The 19,701-nt window shown below is 41.8% G+C and overlaps 1 protein-coding gene across 1 annotated transcript in view; it reads right to left on the bottom strand.

Moving 5' to 3' along the window:
• Positions 1–19,037, bottom strand: part of TRANK1 (tetratricopeptide repeat and ankyrin repeat containing 1) — a 51,565-nt gene extending 32,528 nt beyond the window's left edge. Inside the window, exons 1-6 of the mRNA XM_066322072.1 lie at positions 18,709–19,037; positions 9,132–9,266; positions 7,853–7,976; positions 6,536–6,689; positions 5,434–5,552; positions 1,815–1,898 (exon numbers count right to left, since the gene is read on the bottom strand). Coding sequence (XP_066178169.1) covers positions 1,815–1,898; positions 5,434–5,552; positions 6,536–6,689; positions 7,853–7,976; positions 9,132–9,266; positions 18,709–19,025 — 933 coding nt within the window. The 5' untranslated portion in view covers positions 19,026–19,037. The remainder of the gene's footprint in view (positions 1–1,814; positions 1,899–5,433; positions 5,553–6,535; positions 6,690–7,852; positions 7,977–9,131; positions 9,267–18,708) is intronic.
• Positions 19,038–19,701: the final 664 nt, after the last annotated feature.

Below are 19,701 nucleotides of genomic sequence, written 5' to 3'. Positions count from 1 at the left end.
TGGAGGTGTGCAGCAGAAGCTCAGACGGAAACTGAGACAACATGCCAGAAGGATCAGGACATGAGGAGGTGGTCGGAAACAGTGTTCAGACAAAACTTCTCCATTTGTGTCAGTCATCTTTTTTAAATAGCAGTCTTCACACATGCTTCCAACATTTACAAATAAATCTTTTATTCTAATACCTCGTGCCAAATTTTGACTGGCAAGAATTACTCTTTGAGCACAGTTATCGAATGAAGATACGACAGATTACAGGGAGAATGTAGTAGCAGCAGGGGAAATTCGAGTTGTCAGAAAGCCACATTTTCTAATTCTCACAAAGGAGAATTGGTACATATGGATTTTTCATCTTTTTTCTTTCAGCCTTTCATGTGTACAACAAACCCACGAGAACAGGTAAGATTGGTTAGGCCAATTCAACAAAGAAAAGGCCATACTATTTTTTAAAGCCTGCCCATTTTTCCTGTCTCAATGAGGTATTTTGCTTTGCTAAGACAGTCTTCTGCTGTGTTGCCACGCTTCATTGCCAGTGTGGACTTCCTGTGGAAGCAGAGGTACAGCACACCTGCCTAAAGACACCCAACCAAGACACGCTTTCATATATCCATTCACTATTTCTTCTGCTATCTCTAAAAACAAGCCTATAAGGAGATGTGAAATGATTTCCCTTGCATTACCCTCAGAATTACTCCTGCTCACTGTGTCAGGCACCTAAACTGAAATACAATTATGGAAAAAGCACCAATTTGAAATTATTATGACCAATGTACCACAAAGACTATAACAGCCAAATGGCAAATTCCAGTATATTCCACCAACATGACATAAACCTTTGTGAGAAACAGCAAAGCCTGACACTGAAGGAAATTCCTGGGAAGCACAAGAGAAAGTATACACTATCTGAAAACAGGAAAGGTGTCCTGTTTCTTCGAAGCCTGCCAACCTTGAGGAAACTAACAAACTGTCAAGCCCACGGATTTATTACAGGCCTGCAACTGGGTTGCATGCAAAGGACTGAACAAAGATTCTCACGCAAAGTGTGTAAGTACTGTCTTAACTCTGCAATAAACAGATTCATTTTGCTCTCAGCTTATGAGTCTTGCATTCATACACCAATAAACTTTAACTTGCCAGCCAGCTAATGCAAAGCAGAGGTACTGTGTAGCCTACAGCTAATGCCTTCTAAAGTTCCTGTCAGGAAAGAAACTGTAAGAAATATAGAAATTCTTTACTTTGAGGGTGGTAAGGCACTGGAACAGGCTCCAAGGGTGGTAAGGCCCAGAGAAGCTGTGTGTGCCCCATTCCTGGCAGTGTTCAAAGCCAGTTTGGATGGGGCTTTGAGCAACCTGCTCTAGTGGAAGGTATCCCTGCCCATGGCAGGGGATTGGAACTAGATGATCTTTAACACCCCTTCCAACCCAAATCATTCTAGGACTCTGTGGTAAAGCCCAGTGGAATTTCTCAATTTCTCACAAACATTGTGAGATGCCTTCAGAAAGGCACTGGTATGTCACGGCTATGGAAACTGGCTGCACTTGAGCTGCAGAGTTCGTGAACTTCCAGCAGCTCCTGGCTCACAGACAGCCTCCAAATACACCTTCATAATTCTAATACACCTTGAAAATACTAAATTTAATTCAGAAATGTTACATTACATTTAGTTAAATTTTCAAACAAATAGATGATAAAGCACGATCATATAACATCCACGTATTATTTTTCATTTTATTTTTCTTGGTTCAAGATGGAAAATCTCTCACTAAAGTTATCAGGAAGAAACAGATACAAGGAAAAATAAAAAAACATGAACTTACCTCAAAGAGATTCTTCAGAGATACCTGGTTAACTCTGAGATCACGGGGCAACTCTTGCTTCTCAGACAACAACAACAGACAAGACTGAAAAAAAAACCCCACACCTTAATGCTCTCAAACATACTTAAAATTTTGTTTTTCACTGCCTCATCAGATCCTGTCAGAAAGCCAACACCAGCTAACAATATTTCATATCTTTTTGTAATATCACAACTGAATCTCCGTTTCTAATTTTCAACTGAATTAATGTAATACACAGTGGAGTGTAAGAAGTTACAAGCGACGTAAGTTTCCTCAGAAATATGTATGTATTTGAACATGTCTATGGCAAATCAATTCCCAGTATGTTAAATATTAATATATTCCCAAATAACTTCCCAATAAGAAGTTACAAGTGACGTAAGTTTCCTCAGAAATAAAAACTATGTTAAAAAGGTTAAGCCCTAAAAGACTCTCCAGTACTTGGAATACTTCTGGTGCTTGGAAGCAACCCTTTGCTTTAGGAATGGACATTTACACTGGGGACAAGACTTCCCAGCTAGCACCAACATCCCAAGCAGAAAGCAGGAAATGAATACTCTATCTTCTTCTGCTTTCCTCCATTTTCTCAGTTTCTCTAAAATACTTTGCCTTTCTCCTTGAAAACCCACCCAGCTTCAGCAGAAGACAAGGGAAGAACTACGGATAACATCCACCTGCACTTCTGTATCCAAGGCCTTTGATACAGTGCCCCACAACAGTCTTAGCTCCAAACTGAAGAGGTATCAGTTTAATGAATGGACTGTTGGATGAATAATGAATTGGCGGAATGGCTGCATCCAAAGAGCTCTAGTCAATGGCTTAGTGTCCAAGTGGAAACCAGTAGTGAGTGGTGTCCCTCAAGTGCCTGCACTGGGACCAGTACATTCACTGTCTTCATCAATGACACTGCCAGAGGGATCGTGGGTACCCTCAATCACTCAGGAAGTTTGCAGATGGCACCAAGCAGAGTGATGCAGTTAATGATGCTCAAGGGAACGGATGACATTCATATGAACTGTGACAGGCTTGAGGAGCAGGCCCATGGAAACCCCAGGAAGTTCAACAAGGCCAAGTGCAAGGGCCCTCACTTGGGTCAGGATAATCCCCAGTACCAATGCAGACTGAGGAAGAAGAACCTGTGGAATAATGGTGCATGGAAAACAGGATAAAAGCCAGCAACGTGTACTTGCATCCCAGAAAACAAACAGTATCCCGAGCTGCATGAAAAGTATCATGGTCAGCAGGTCAAGGGAGGTGACTCTACCTCTCTGCTCTGTTGAGACCAGCCTGGAATGTTACATCCAGCTTTGAGGTCCCCAGCACAGAAAAGACATGGACCTGTTGGAATGAGTCCAGAGGAGGGCCACAAAAATCATTAGCAGGATGGATCAACTCTCCTGTGATAAAAGGCTGAGAAAGTTGGGATTATTCAGCCTGGACAAGGTTTCAGCGAAAACTTACTGCAATACAGTCAATATAAAAAGGGAGTTTTAGCTTCAAAAAGTCTTATAAAAAAAGACTTTTTAACAAGGCCTTTGTGACAGGACAAGAGGCAACAGTTTTAACCTGAAAGAGAGTATGTTCCCCTTGGACATAAGGAATTTTTTTTTTTTTTATGATACAGTGGTGAGGCACTGAAACAGGCTGCCCAGCAAAGCTCCAAATTCCCTATCATTTAGAGTCTTGAAGGTCAGGGCTGGGCAGCCTTTAAGCAATCTGATCTAGTGAAAGATGTCCCTGCCCAGAGTAGGGGCTTGGATGGGGAATGTGGGGCTCCAGTGAGTCCATAGCTTCAGTGTGGGTCCTCCATAGGTTGTGGTTACTGTCAGATGCCTGTTGCTTCATGGTCTCCCCACAAGCTACTCTGCCTAAGCAGAGTGTAGCAGAATACTCTGCCCTAAGTGGTGGTAAAACAGCTTGAACTTTACCTTGTTTGTACAAGTTATCAGTGATGGATAGAGAAGGGAGGGTCACACTGCCTATGGTCTTGAAGAATGTTGAGACCAGCCTGACTCATCAATCCCAATGTCACATGTTCTGAGGATGTTTTGAAAAACCATGTTTCCTGACAGAAACTGGTACCAGTGACAATGCAGCAAAGTTCCTGATAACAGAACCAACAGGTGATAGTACTGATAATTTATCTAAAGCTGCTAAGCTGACACAGCTAACCTAGAAAGATGACTGACAGTCACTTTATACTATAAAAGCACAGTCACCTATTAAATGCAGGGTCTTCTAACATACCCCTTCCTGTATGTGTGCAGAGATTCCTCCCTTGAGTGGAGATTCCCCTCAAGGTTACTCTTGGAGGCTGAGCAAAAGAGGTTCGCTCATTGCCACTGGCATGGGTGAGTAACATCAATCTCTACCTAATAACTATTTTGCTATCTTAAATGCCAATGCTTCAATATTGCTTCAATAAATAGTACATTATTATATACTGTATATATTATTATATAGTATTTACTAACTGTTGTAACTATCTGTACCATGTAGTTAATAATTCTGATCAAAGTATTTTAGTCTGATCATTATCATAAATTTAAATAAGTTATTTATTTTATTCATATAGATATATCTGGTTTGCCATCCTTGATCCTGTGAACAAGGTCATATAAAGGCTCAATTACACATAAATTATCCTTCAAATGTAAACTATTCACCAAGTCCAGGTTGCATCCAACCACACCTAGGCACCTCTCTGAGGAGTTTGGAAAGCAAGTGGGTCTTTTCTAAACCTTATGCCTCAACAGGAGGGTTTCCCTGATAAACCTCAACTGAAGCTTCCATTTTGCCTGTGACAGGCTGCAAAGGAACCCCTTGCCCAAAGGAGTACCTCCTCCTTCTCCAACCCTGGGGCTTGCAGGGCTGTTTCTCTTGCTCTTTCCCCCTCACTCTCCCAGGCAGGGTTTGGCCCTTTTTAAAACACAGTTTCTCTGAGGAACTCCCACCTTGGCTGAGCCATGCCCTAGCATAGGGCTGTCAGAGCCAGCTGAAAGTGATACAGCTCTGGCCACTTCTCACAGGTGCCATGCTGCCCCTACTGCCAGCACCTCACCACCAAGCCCCCATACAGTGTAACTGTGACAGTGATCAATTTTTTCCACAGTTACTTGAAAGAGGATTAAAATATTTTCAGGTGGTCCACCTTCTGATTTTTTTAAATTATCTGGTTCTGTTCAACACCAAGTACTTCCACTGAGAAGTACTGTGGATCTTTCACAGACAGTTTCAAAAATCCAACTTGTCATACAGAAGGAAAAGTAAAAGGGACTACAAATAAATTTGTATTTTTTCCCCTTTACTTTGAATATTATCGAACAGTGACTCTAGGTGGTACTATAAGAGAGAGAACACCAGCAAGAGACAAGGAGGATTTCAAGTCCATCATATCCCTTTCAGAAATGAGTTTCAGAAATTATTTATCACTAAAAGCATCTTTCCAAGTCTTAAAAACCAAGACATTTGAAGCAGGGAGCAATATACATTCACAGTTTTGGCATTTAAAGGTAACATGAGATTATGCTGAAGTGGCAAGACATGAGTGCCCATGAGTGCAGTGGGAGGTGACATGGTGACATAGTGACATACTTACCCGCCACTTCCCTTTCTGAGCCAGCTTTTCTATCACTGCTTGCCAAATCACTGCATCGAAACATGCACGGAAAATATAATTATATGCAGGGTGGAAAGACTGTGGCAAGATTCGTTCATCTACAAGAGTAAGCAATAGAGAAAACTATTTGGTATACACAGCACTTTAAAGGTTGGAGTGTCCAACTAAATTACTTCATTGCACAGCGATAACTGTAGCACTGGTTAATACCCAGGGAATTGCCCAGTGGGGGCTTAAGAAATGCTGGTCACACAACTTATTCAGCACTCTGTTTATCAGTGGCCAGACTTCATTAAACAAGGGGGAAAAAAATTAATCCCTGCTCTCAAGAAACACCTCAAAGCCCCAAGACATCATGAACCTCGTAGCAATTCTTCCATTTGTGGGTCAACCAGCTACTGACTCTGCAACAACTAATCAAGGACATTAATATGGGGCTACAGGTTCAAGAAAAGGTAGCAGAGGCATAACCTGAAATCTCCTGGCATGCCTGTAGGCCCACCAGACAAAGCATGCTAAACAGACTAAAAAGCAAGTAGAGGAGAGACTGAGGAGAGGGCAGGGAGACAAACTACGGACATTGCTGAAAAAACCCATGCAATGCCACAGGAAGGCCACATTTCCTCTTTTCATTGCTGTCCATTACCAGCTGAGGGAAAGTCCTCCACACTGAAATACACTGCATCATAAAAAAGTTTAAATGGCCTATCTTTTGATCATTTTTTACATTCACCTGGCTAAAAGAAAAGCAGGGTGGTCTGGGTAAAACCCACTTAAAGCCTCTGGAGCTCAAAATCTCCAGTCTTGTCTTCCTTACTCTAAATTTTGACCTTTTCCAACTATTGTATAATTGACACGTTGCCATGAGACAACTTGCTCCCCTGCAGCATTTTGAGATTGTTGGCATCTGCTGTATACAAACTGGAACAAATTTACCACATTCTCAATACATTCACAGTCTTCAAATAGGCCTGATGCACTAAAGGATCAAAGGAATGATCTCACAAAAGAATGTGCTAGTAAGTGCCATCATCACTAGTGAAAGGCTCTCAGAAAAATTAAGGTCTTAATATAAGTTTACCATTGACACTTATGAAGATTCCTGCTATAAACTCAGCAACCTGAATTTGATCTGCAGAAGAATTCAGAAGAACATCAAGACCTCTGTGGAATGTAGAAACTGCCTCATAAGACTTTGATAACATGATGAATGCATGGCCAGCTCTATAATAAGCCTGAAAAAAAAAAAAAAAAGGAGAAAAAGAGATCTTGGGAAAATATTCAGAGATATTTACTACCAAAGAGGTATTTTTTTAAAAATTCTCTCATTATGTTATAAAAATGACACGTAGTACTATTTCTACAGCTTCACAGATCAAAAAGAAAAAGTGAGATAAACTACTCTATTCTAATCCCTTGAAATTCCCAACAGGTTATGAATATTATCACAGATAATAAAAGTGAAATCCTGAATTTCAAAGCCTGGAAAACAACTACAGGATTATAGACATACTTTCAGCAACTGTATGTTAACCTCCTCTGGACAAGACTGGGGGTTTTTGTGTCACAAGGTCCAGAATATATATTTATGTTTCGACATCACTGCATTTTGCAATATTTCCCACAATGCATATAATCTTCAGCCAACAGCACCTGAATGTGTTTATATTCACCCTGAATTAGATTGTACCAGCTCAGAGCCACAGTGAGTTAATTAGTTCAAATCAGTTAACTGGCATGTTGTAACACAGCACAAGTTAAGTGGGCATTCGGATGCAATTTTACCATATCTAAATTTAAAAAAATCTATTAAAGGCTCTGGGAGCCTTCAGTGGTTAGACCAGAACACTGTTTATTGCACATAAAAGCCAATCCAAGAGTATGACTCCAAATCATAAATACTGTACGACTGCTGCTTATTCCTAACAGATGGCTATTGGAGTCAAGGTGTATTTAATCACTGCGTATTTAATCACAAGCCAGGTGTAGTGTATTGTTCTGTCCACTGGACATACAATATAACCTGGATCACCAAGTACCACTCTGAGGAACTCAAGGCTTATTAACATGTAACCCTTGTTTGGGATATTGATAGTCAGATTTCTTGAAAGCATTGGTACCTCCCTCATTGGGACCCAGAGAGAACCAGCATCTCCTGGTGCAAAAGGGAGCTGCTTCATTTCATTAAAAATACAATGATAGCCGTGAATCTGATGTTTATGTAGAGAATCAAACACTGATTCTGGAATTTTATGTTATATTTACTCATCATGCAACAGAGCAAAAACACAATAAAAAGAAGACAATGACACCATTATTTAAAAGAAAAAAAGAAAAAAAAATAAAAGAGAGAAGCAAGAAAGGCATGCAAAAACTGTCAGCTTAAGCATCTGAATACCTTAACATACTCTGGATCCCACTGTAAGCTTTGGTGGGCTAAAACCACTGAATCCCTCCATTTGCCCAGGCAGTACAAGGCAGTTGATTTGTTGCACAACAACACAGCTATGTCCCGGGAACACCTAAAGATAGGGTTTTAGCATTACTGTTTATTCACTTGATAAAGGATCATACTTTATAGTTAACAATACGAATAGATTAAAAAACTACATGTATCACCCACCTGACAGAGGTAAAAATTGTAATACTCTTGATAATAAATAAAGAAAGATCAATTGAATATCAGCTATAAAATGTCTTAGAGACATCATAATGATACCTTAGTATACCCATAGTGATAACCTGGTTTCTTCTGAAGCAGAAAGCCAAGCCACTGGAATAAAGATGTATGAGGACTTAGCAAGAGTTCAGACCACCTCGATACACCTGCATATGGCTCAGTGAAAGCCAGCAGGCAGGAATGGGGAAAAACAGACACAATAATGGAAGCTGTGGGATGGAAAGAGTACTAAACACATTTTGGTGACCAAAAAAACAACCTCAATGCATTTTAGTGCATTACCACTTGGTGAAGACGACAGAAAAATCCACATTTAATATAAATGAGTGGCCAGTGTTAAATTAGGTTAAGAGCAGTGTTGTTAATATACAGTAGTAATTAATATTTAACATAATACTCAATAGTTATTTTAATAGTTATATTAATAGTTAACATAATACTCAACCATTTAATCATTAATGACATTACCAACTTATGTTAATTGATGAAAAGCACTTAACATCTGGAAAGAAATACTGAAAGGAATCTGCTGCTGAAAAAATATTTTTAACAAGTCTCAGAATACTGAGAAGGACCAAGTAACAAGAACAAAGTAACCTACATGAATAATTTTACAGATAATCAGATGATTCATGTAACAACAGGCCTGGACATGGCAAAATCACAGCAGGATTAATCCACAACATGGCAGCTAAGAAACAGAAATAATTTAACAGGAACCAGTGCAGTTTATGGAAAACTAATTTGAGCTTTAATTGCACTAATTTATAATTGATGTTTATGTAAAAATATTCAGATTTAAGTCACTAATTAATCTCTCACATATATGTAAGGAACAGAATAACTATCAAAATGGTATACTAAAGAGTGTGGAAAAAGATACAAGAAAATCAAGCATTATGTAAAAAAATAGTTTTGAATTAACTGTGCAACTGTATATATTTACGTATTTCAAGCTTGTCCTATGGTTTACATCTCATAATTCAAGAATACTTACGGGACCCATTGCATTAAATAACCAAGTGTTTGTAGAGCTTCATCATAGTTTTTTATGGCCAATGAGTAATTTCCATTTTTAAAATCCTGGTTCCCAGCTTGCCTCTTCAACTGTGCATATGACATGGGATCCATGCTAAGGAAAAGCAAAAAAAACCAAAAAAACCCTCAAACTGTATCTTTTAAATTAAGATTCCAAATTATTTCAATGTACATAGTCAGTGCAGGAGGAAGTATCTGAGAAAACAAACAGCATTTATACGCTTAAGAAATACGTTATACTATACATTTCAATTCATTAAACACAAAACTCATTTACTTGCACTTTTTTAATGAGTTTTTTGTCCAGGTCCTCTCTCTAGATACTCAATAATCTAATGCATAAAGAACAGCTTAGAAACTTATTTACTGCAAGAAAATCTTGTAACATAGTATGGTAATAGTGCTTGACAACCTTGAATCAGATTTCAGACAGTTATTAAAATGAACACACTGAAGTGGACAAAGAAAACAAAGGCTGAAACTAGCACAGACTGTAACTTACTGAAAAACTATTACATCCTTAAAATTCTAAAATCAGGGTTGTTAAACAAAACTAATCACATGGTCAAGCAGCTAGATGAAAGAAGGAGGAAAAGAGAAAAATCAAGAGGAAAACCAGCTACATGTATGAGAAACAGCACGTAAGAAACAGACACGAGAAATATCCAGTGCTAAAGTGCTGTGTAGAATCATTGTTCACAGATTGATTTTATGATTAAAAGCTGTTTCCATTACCTGTAAAAACCTGTGTGAATCTCACAAATCTCAGTGCAGTTAAGTAAGATTAATTCACCAAATAGGAATACACATATTTACTTATTATCCAGATATTAACAGCCCTGTAACAAAACATAAAATCTGCAACCTTTACAACCTGCTAACATAATGTCAAGGTTTAGCCTGGTAGGCAGCTAAACACCACACAGACCTCAGCTCACTCCCCCGACTCCCCGAGTGGATGAGGGAGAGAATTAAGGAAAAAAAAGTAAAATGTGTCTGTTGACATAAAGACAGTTTGACAGGACAGAAAAAGAAGGGAAAATACTAATACTGATACTACTAATAATAAACTTAGAATATACAAAACAATTAATGCACAGTGCAATTGCTCACCACCCACTGACCAATGCCCAGCCAGTTCCTGAGGAGCAGCCCCTGGCCAGTTTTCCCTCCTAATTTATATATATGACATTCTAAGGTGCAGAATATCCATTTGGCCAGTTCAGGTCAGCTGTCCTGGCTGTGCCTCTCCCAGTTTCCTGTGCCCCCCCCGCAGCTGACAGAGGCTGGTAAGTCCTTGACTTAGGGCAAACACAGGTCAGCAACTAATAAAACATCAGTGTGCTATCAACATTATCCTCATACTAAATCCAACACACAGCACTGTACCAGCTACTGAGTAGAAAATTATCCTAGCTAAAAGCAGGACTAAAATAGCTTCAAGATCTCTTGACAACAGAGGAAAGTAGATATTTTTAAGTATATGAATTTGCAGGCAAAACAAGCTACATTACTGATGTATTTTCTTTGTAGCACTCCTCATGATGAGGCTGAAACACCAAGGATCAGGGCTGTCTTGTGAGCACAGAGGTATGATGAGGCACGCTACGGACGGCACCATGCCTTCGCATTTATCCAAGCATAAAAAGCACTTGTCAGGCTCACAAGTGCACTAAGCAGATGGGGGAGCAGCTGCCCACAACTCTGAGAAGGCAACAGGAAAATCAGCTGAAACCATAAAGCTCAGATCCGCACTGCCTCAGACTGGGAAATGACCTGTCAGAAGTCATGTCTTAATTAAACAAATAAACACTCCGTGATGATGTCTGTAATCCAACCATCAGCTTCCTAATTCCAGGGAAGCACCAAGAACAGATGTAAAACCTGGATAAAAACTAAACTCAAGAAAAAAGAGGTCCCATCCTCTTTGGGGGAGGTATGACAACCAGTCATGCTAGAGGGGTAATTTTTATATTTATCCCAGGGAAATTAAATCACACTTTATTGAGCAATGTGAATACAGTATATACTTTAAAAATACTACTTCTCCAGGCAGCCAATCACGTGTACTCATAACATATTCAGGACTTCTTTTACACTGCATGGTATGAGCATTATTAAGGTGAAAAACAGGAAAAAAAAAAAGTAAAGCAACAGAACAAAGGGAAAAAACAAGTGGTAAAAGATGGTTCTACCTCATCTTTTGTGTCACTCTTTCAGGTTTCAATGCTTTATCATCAAAAAGCTTGACAAATTATTTTCTCAAGAATAATACCAAAAAAGTCAGCTACACAGGAGTTTTTTCAAGTGTAGGAATACACATGAACTGGTGATTTTCCAAATAGTAGCTGAAGTTCAGGGGTTTTTTTCTTTTTTAAAAATAAAGCTATGCTTCTACTCAGTGCAATATTTTTTCCTGGAATTATATTTGAATCTTACTTTTTTTTGGAATATATTAAAGTACAAGTACAAATAAAATGTATTTACAAGATATTTAAAAGATTGTTTTTTCCAGTCTAGCAGATGCAGCAATGAGTATTTAAAAAAGGCTTTCCAATATTTCCTGCACTGAGAAATTTTGGAACTGAATTCCCTGTTTCAGATCAGAAGGCAGCATGACCTCCAGGCAGCAGGAATTTTGACCAAAACACAAGTTCTCATCCTTTTCCAGAACTGGAGTTTCCCAGCCAAAACATCAAACTGTAGATCATGCAAATAACTGGGACATCTGCTGCAGGCTTTAGCAACTATACCCAAGTTTGTATACCCGAGAGATACCCCAGGCATGCAGATCTGACATCTAAGTTAATGATCCAAAAGAACTGCCATGCAGACCAGCACAGCATGTCTTGCTATTGCCCAACATCTTCCTGCAGCATAAACAATTTTAACTCAAAACCAATGGACTAACTGAGGGCCTATTATGTAAAGTCTATCGAGCGTGAGGAGCATTAAACAAAACGGTTGTCTATTATTCTGCCTTAACTGGCACAGGTAAAAGCCACAGCTGTATCTGGAAATAACTATAGAAAGACTTTTGTGGTGAGTGTTGTGGGTTAACCCTAGTGGGCAGGTAAGTGCTTGCATCCCCCCACCCCTAGTGGGATGGGGAAAAGAGAGAAGCAAGAAGTAAAACCAAAAAAATTTGGGGGTCAAGATAAAAATTGCTCAGTAACCAAAAGGGACGTGGAAGAAGAGAGAAAGATAACAGAAGTGATGCAAAGGCAATAGTTAACCACCTCCCTGACACAGAATAATGCCCATCCAGTTCCCAAGACCGGGAAGGTTAATCCCCCGAAGTCCCCTCCTCTCCATTATCATTGCTGAGCGTGATGCCACATGGCATGGATTATCCCCTCAGTCAGTTTGGGCCATCTGCCCAGCTGTGCCCCCTCCCAACCTCTTGTGTACCCCGAATCTATTCACTGGGAGGCCGAGTGAGGAACAGAGAAGGCCCCAACACTGTGCAAACAGTGCTCAGCAACAGCTAAAACATTACTGTGCTATCAGCATTGCTTTGCTCACAAATTTAAAGCACCATCCCAGCTATTAAGAAGAAAATTAACTCTATCCCAGCAAGATATGTGTTCCCCTCATGAAGCAGGGATTTCTTCTAAGCTATGGAGCCTATGAAACATACAAAGGTGTGTGGACATCCTAAGGCCCGTAAAAAACCCTTCCAAGTGCATTGTTGAGACCTTATAATTCACATAAACAAAACAAACAAAAAATCAAACAGATAACATAGTCTACTGTGATTACTTTTTTACGACTCCTAAGATCACCAGCAAAAATGTGACAGCAAAACGATGCACATTAATTTTTACTCACAGAATTAAAACAAAAGATTATATAGTTAAGTCAGAAACTATCTACTACCAAACCCTACTGCTGCCAGAGGTCAAAATTCCCATTTACTTTATGTGTCATCAACTCTTGTGTTACTGTGCTGGTCAGTGTCCCATTGAATGCTTCAGTCAGACCGCTGTCAGAAGCAGGGCAGCTTTGGAGTGGTTACAAGGCTAAGTTTTGATTCCTCTCGCTTCAGAAGGTAATTTTGAAAACACAAATGGAGAATGCCCAGAAAAATCATTTGTCACTATTGAAAAATGCTGTGTTCCTTATGCCAGCAATGGGTCTCAAGAGGCCAGCTTGCGCTTTCTGAACATCTGAAGCTGGCAGTGCTAAAAACTTCAGAAATCTGAGAGTGAACCCAAGCCATTGGTTTTTCTGTCTGCATCTGCTTTACACATTTTAAAAAGAGAAACTGCATGACACTCTTTAATTCACAGAAAAAAAAATAGAAGGTCTCCACAGCCATGCTTTTAATTATTTTTGATCCTGAAAGTTAAGATTTAAGGATCCATCCCTGTGGCATTACTCAGTGGAATGTTTTTATTCTCCAGGCACAGTAGATTTCCATAATGCGAGGAACAAATGAAGTATAGCAATGTAAGGAGCTCTGCATCTGAATTAAAAGAATGGTGACAAATAAGAATCTTCCTACTTATAGGAAATCTGACTTCTAAAGACTGTGCTTTCCTTGGTCCTATTATGCAGACAAATCATTCCTCCTTCCTCGTTAACCCAAAAGGCAGACATTATAAACTGGCAATAGGCAGGGAGAGAAAAAGCCCAACAATGCATCTACACTGCGGCTGAGTTACAACTAAACACATTTCATCAGCATTCGAATAATTCATGTTTTCTCAACAGGAAACCTCAGGACTCCACTAGCTCTCGTTCAACGGAAGCATGCTGTTTCCAGGAGCATGGTGCCACCAAGGAAGAGCCATCATGTCACCCCTTCCCACACCAGAGAGACCCCTGCAGCCACACGCGTTCCAATGGCACTATCTCTGCAGGCAGCCCTGCAGTCACCCAGCAAAATGACACTGCATTCAGGTCTTCCAAACAGCACTTTCCTGCTGACCTGATATAGACATATGTGAATGTCAGGGCAGACTCAATAAAAGAGAATTTATTATTATTAATAATAATATAATAATAATAACTTATTATTATACAGACCAAGAAGGCTGTAAGTGGCCATAACTATGGCAGTGCTCTGCCTGCTAGCCAGTTTTACCTGTTTTCCTGACAACAGCTACCAAAGACATATTTAGAGAACAGAGAGTCTCCTTTCAATGTGCATAAGTCTAACTTTGACACTGAAAAGCAGGGAAAAATTTACTTCTCTCAGTTTTCCACTGCATGCTGAAAAGTCAAATGAAAAATCTGGAAATCACCTATACTTTCAGAGGAGTCCCTGAAGAAACAGCAGAGACAAAAACGAACAGTTTATAACCGGACCAAGCTACAAGCAGACACATTTGGAAATCTCATGTAGAAGAGAGGAAGAAGCCAATGGATCTGTTTAGTCTGAAAAAGGTCATAGTGGCATTTGTGATTACCTGAACAATATTTCAATCAAATCTTCAGCCAATATCTCATGAAGAGAGATATTGAAGAAGATGACTATGAACATGAAGATCTCATGCTCAGCCCTTGTAAAATGTCATGTTGGAGAAACTGGTCAACCCAAATGAAGAGCCTCTAATTTAGACAGCTTGCCATCAGACAGCTCTATCATTAGGGATATATTCAGATAGATAGAGAGAGCCTTATCTGTAAATAGATTCTCACTCAGTCCTACAAAATAAGAAAAACAATAAATTCTGTGAGAAGTCATCTTGCCAGATTTGCACCAGACCTTGGAAGTGCCATAAACCATTCACCCCCAGTAAAAGCCAGCAGCACTTGGAAAATAATGAATGAGATTCTAGAGCAGATTTGGATTTCATAAGGGCAAGCCAAGCAGCACAGTGATAGCTTCTCATCAGAATGTTGTCCTGAACTCAGCACAAATTGGACCAAATGAAGTTTCCTTACCGGATCTGGGCTCTAAGGCCAGTCAGCGTCCTGTACCTCAGAGTATTCCAAAGATAAAGACAGCATGCATCTCTGGAGCTGTTTGCCTCTAACAAGACAAAGAAAACCATTTCCCAGTGAATAGAAAGTGAGTAGAGAGAACATTTTATTGGGTTGTTTCAGTCTGAACTGGAGATCTGTACGCAACCTCCATCACTGGACACAAGCAACCCTCAACACCACTTACAGAATTTTGCTTCTCTAGATACTCTCCCTTCCTAAGTGTTCAGAGAGAAGCAGTACTAGGGGAATTCAGGCTACTGTTCTGTAGTTTCACCAATGCAATACCACACTGAATCTGCACACCTCTCTCACTATTGAGAAAGAACTCTCACCTGAAATGGGTCTAGCAGGCAAGCACTATTTCCATATTTTGGAAGTCAGCTGTGAGACTTCTAAGTTCTGGCTGTGTTTTCAAAAGATGTTAAATGGCTGGGGTGAGAGAGCACAGAGGGAGACAAACCATCCCAGGCTACTCTTCATTTTATACCAAGCTTTTCCTTGGAAATGTGTTCTGTGGTAAACTGATGATTATAGGACACAGACATTGTCAGAAAAAAAGGCAAACACCCATTCTTATCAACATTTGGCAAATGCACCCCAGGAAGCAATTAGCACAGAGGTCTCACATGCCTGTTAACATCTCAAACACCACATACAAACCAGATAGGGAGGATCTGTACAAGGCTTGAATGAAACAAGGGGTGTAAGCAGAATACACACATGAGACTCTGGGCTAGGGCTCTGTTCAGGTCAGAGCTGGCCTGAATGACCTCCCAAGGTCCTCCTTTTTCAAATTACCACTATATGTTGCTTTCTGTTTGCACAAACTGTTAGAAAGAAATTGTTACTAATAACAAAGCCCAGCCACTTGATGTCTCCAACCAAACTCACACCTGACACAGCTTGGCAGCTGTTTTTCAGATGCATAACCACCAAACAGAACAACAGTAATGGGACCCAAACCTAGCCAGAAGTTGGGCCAGCCCTGCTGACAAGCAGAAATCCATGCAAAACCTCAAGAACTGAACACTGAAATGTCACTAATCTTTAGATCAGAGATTTGTGGTTCACTTGCACACAGGAAAGGTAGTAGGCAAGGAAACGAACAATCAGAAGCAGATCACCAGGAACAAGACAACCCTTTCACAAAAAGAGATGGGTGCACACACCCCCAGGACACCAGCTCTTTACACCTCAGGAAACAAGAGTTTCACACCCATGGACAAGGGAACAGAAACCTGACAGAGTGACATAACATTCTATGGTATGGAATACCACTTTGGAGAGTTCAGGTTAGCTGTCCCAGCTGCATCCCCTCCCAGCTTTCTGTTGCCTCACCCAGCCTCCCCACTGGTGGGACAAGCTGAAAAATGCTTGACTTAGGATAAGCACTGCTTAGCAACAACAAAAACATCAGTGTTTTATCAACATTATTCTCACTCTAAATCCCAAGCCCAGCACCCTACCAGCTACTAGAAAGAAAATTAACTCTATCCCAGCCAAAACCGGATGACACCTCAGAACATCCTTCCTCCTTTTCTTGCAAGCTGAACTCAGGCCAAGCACATGTGGCTAGCCTTCCTTGAAGACTGTTTCACAGCTTCCAGCAGCAACAGGTCTGGCCTTGCTCCCCAGCACATCCTGTTTTGGTAAGAGAAACGAAACAGGCTTCTTTGCCTTCAGCTTTAAACCAGTCTTCCCTCTTTGTAACTTACCAGTAACAAGTCATACCTAAGAAAACGTACAGTTGAGCCATGTCTGGAGTTGCTTTTTCAAGAAACACACCTGCTTATACATATAAATACCTATGATTTTCAGTTAATTAAGAAAAGACTTGCATTTCCCATTTTATATACCAAAAAATGACGCAAAAGCACGTTCAGTGTTCTGTTTGCACAGTATCACTACTGTGTCAGCACAAAAACCTATAAAATCTCACAACACTAGGAAAAGCTAATCTTTCTGTTTCTCTCTGAACTAACAACAATCTTGAAATCCCTAGTCTAGCTCAGCCATACCAGACCTAACTCAGTCCAAGAGGGAGTTGTTTACACTGCTGCAGTTGTTTGCTCAGCCTGCCAATGTTCCTCTCATCATTGTCCTGCTTTTCTTTGCACTGGTGTGGCCTCACCTTAAATACTGCTGCTCAGTTTTGGGCACCACAAAATAAAAAATACATTAAGCTATTAGAGAGCATCCAAAGAAGGCCAGGAGGATGGTGAAGGGTCTGAAAAGGAGCTTGTATGGGGAGCAGCTGAGGTCACTTGGTTTGTTCAGAAAGAGACTGAGGGGAGATCCCTTTGCACTCTGCAACTTCCTTATGAGGGAGAGAGGAGGGGCAGGCACTGATCTCTTCACTCTCGTGACCAGTGACAGAGCTTGACAAGACGGACTGACGCTGAGTCAGGTAAAGTTTAGACTGGATATTAGAAAGAGGCTCCGCAGGGAAGTGGTCACAGCACCAAGCCTGTCTGAGTTATGAAGCATTTGGACAACGCTCATGTGCACTCAAGGCACATGGTGTGATTATTAGGGTGGGTGTCCTGTGTGGGGCTGGGACTTGAACTCAGTGATCCTGATAAGTCTCTTCCAACTCAGCATTTCTTATGATTCTATGACCGGGTAAGAGAAACGGTAACAAACAGCCTTCATATAGATTTCCTTCATATAGATTCACTCCAGAGGGTATTGACTCTGGAATGAGGAAAAAAAAAACAAACGAAAAACACCACAAGACCAAGACACTAAGACTGCCCTAACATCAAAGTTTTCAAGCTTGTGCAGTTCACAGTCAGTGCTTGACAAATTTAATTGCACGTTGGTAAATAAATACTGATAGGAAATACTCCCTCAGGCATGTTTTCATGGGAAAGCAAAGCCTCTTTCCATTCGCAATAAATCTGAAATTAACTCTCTGTAAATAGCTAAAAAAAAATTGCAAAAGCTGGTGAGAGATACTTCGGCATTTATTCTTCTGCAGTGCACACTGTGCTCAAACTCCAGTTGAAAAAGTCTGTTTTGTTAAGTGACTACTCCACGACCTTGTACAAGAGTTTTGCTTTTCAGGGAAAGGATCCAAAACCACTGAAGACAATGCTTCGCTTCGGGCTGCGCTAGAAGAGCTCTCCCACTTCTTTTCAAGCACGGACACGGCATCCCATCTCCCCCAGCTCTTCCGCGCAGACCACACCAGGCCAACAGACACCCTCAGATGCCTGGCAGGAGCAAGAATGCACTCTTCTCCTTTTCCTCCAACGACCCCACACATTCCCTGGCTGGCTTCCCAACCAGCACAGCCACCCCCGCTGCCCACACGCCGAATCCCGCACCCACGCTCCTCGTCGGGGCAGCGCGTCCCCTCTCCGGAACTGCTCCAGCACGCAGGAAGCTCCACCGAGCAGGGAAGGCACCCACCCCCCGAGGCCGCGGCTGCCGCCGCCAAGATCGCTGGAGCAGCGCAGGGGGCGCGGGCAGCTCCCGCCGCGCTCCCGCATCCCGCCCGGAGCGGCGGGCGGCCGACACCGCGCTCCCCTCCCCGGGGAGCCTGAGGGGGTACAAGGATGCCCGAGGGAGGAAGGGAGGAAGGCCGGCCACTTACCTACCTGCCTGCCCGTCCGACCCCGCCGCCGCCGGGGCAAGCTCCGCTTGTCGCCCTTAAACTCTCCGCCCCGCGTCCCGCCCCCGCCGCCCGCGTCACCGTGGGAGTGGGAGTGGGGGAATCGAAACAAATCCACGGCGGTCGGGGAAGCGAAACGAGAGTGCCCCGCCCGTGGGGATGTGCCCCCCTCGCCCCGACCCGCAGCAGGGAGTGTGGCGGGGGTGGGAGGTAGCGGGCGTCCATCTCCCCGCTGGAACGTTCAGGAAGTGGCTCTGGGATGTCTCCGGCTCCCTCCTCCGCGGGAAGTGTAGAGAGTGCCATTTTTTAAAATGACGTAGCGGTGCTTTCGGGATACTTGGAAAGGGAGCGTCTGTGCGCGCCAGGGACACCCCCGCGTCCTGAGGCGCCGTGCTGTCCCTCTGGCTTCTCACCACAGCCTCCGCTCGGAGGAAGCTGCGGCTCCTGCGGTCTTGCCCTGTACAAGGATCACCTGGGGAATGAAGGTTTCTCCTCCTGCGATGCAATTGTTTACTAATTTATCGTTCCCCGTGGTCTTTTCACACCGTGAAAAGTGGGTCAATAAATCAAAAATTAATACCTGACAGGAGATCGTTCGATAATTCACCCCTCTGTGAACCACGTTTCTAATCGAGTTTTTCTCTGGCATTGGGTATCAGCCTGAACGTCTTCCTGTTTATCCGGGCTGGCCGGGATGGAGTTCATTTCACTGCCAGCAGCGCCCACCGTGCTGTGCTTTGCTTTGGGAGCTAAAAAGTGATGATAACACACCAGTGCTTCAACCACTTATCTCTCCAATATTCCTCCTTCGGCAGTAGGCTGGGGGTGGGCAAGAGCTTGGGAAGGGACACAGCCAGGACAGCTGGCCTAAACTGGCCAAAAGGATATTCCAGAGAATGTGATGCCTATTCAGATAAAAAAGCTAATAGAAAGGAGTAGGAAGGTGGGACACTCATTATTTACATTTGCCTTCCAGAGC

The sequence above is a fragment of the Sylvia atricapilla genome, chromosome 1 (assembly GCF_009819655.1).
Source record: "Sylvia atricapilla isolate bSylAtr1 chromosome 1, bSylAtr1.pri, whole genome shotgun sequence".
Lineage (NCBI taxonomy): Eukaryota > Metazoa > Chordata > Aves > Passeriformes > Sylviidae > Sylvia > Sylvia atricapilla.
This window is presented reverse-complemented; position numbering and strand designations above follow the sequence as displayed.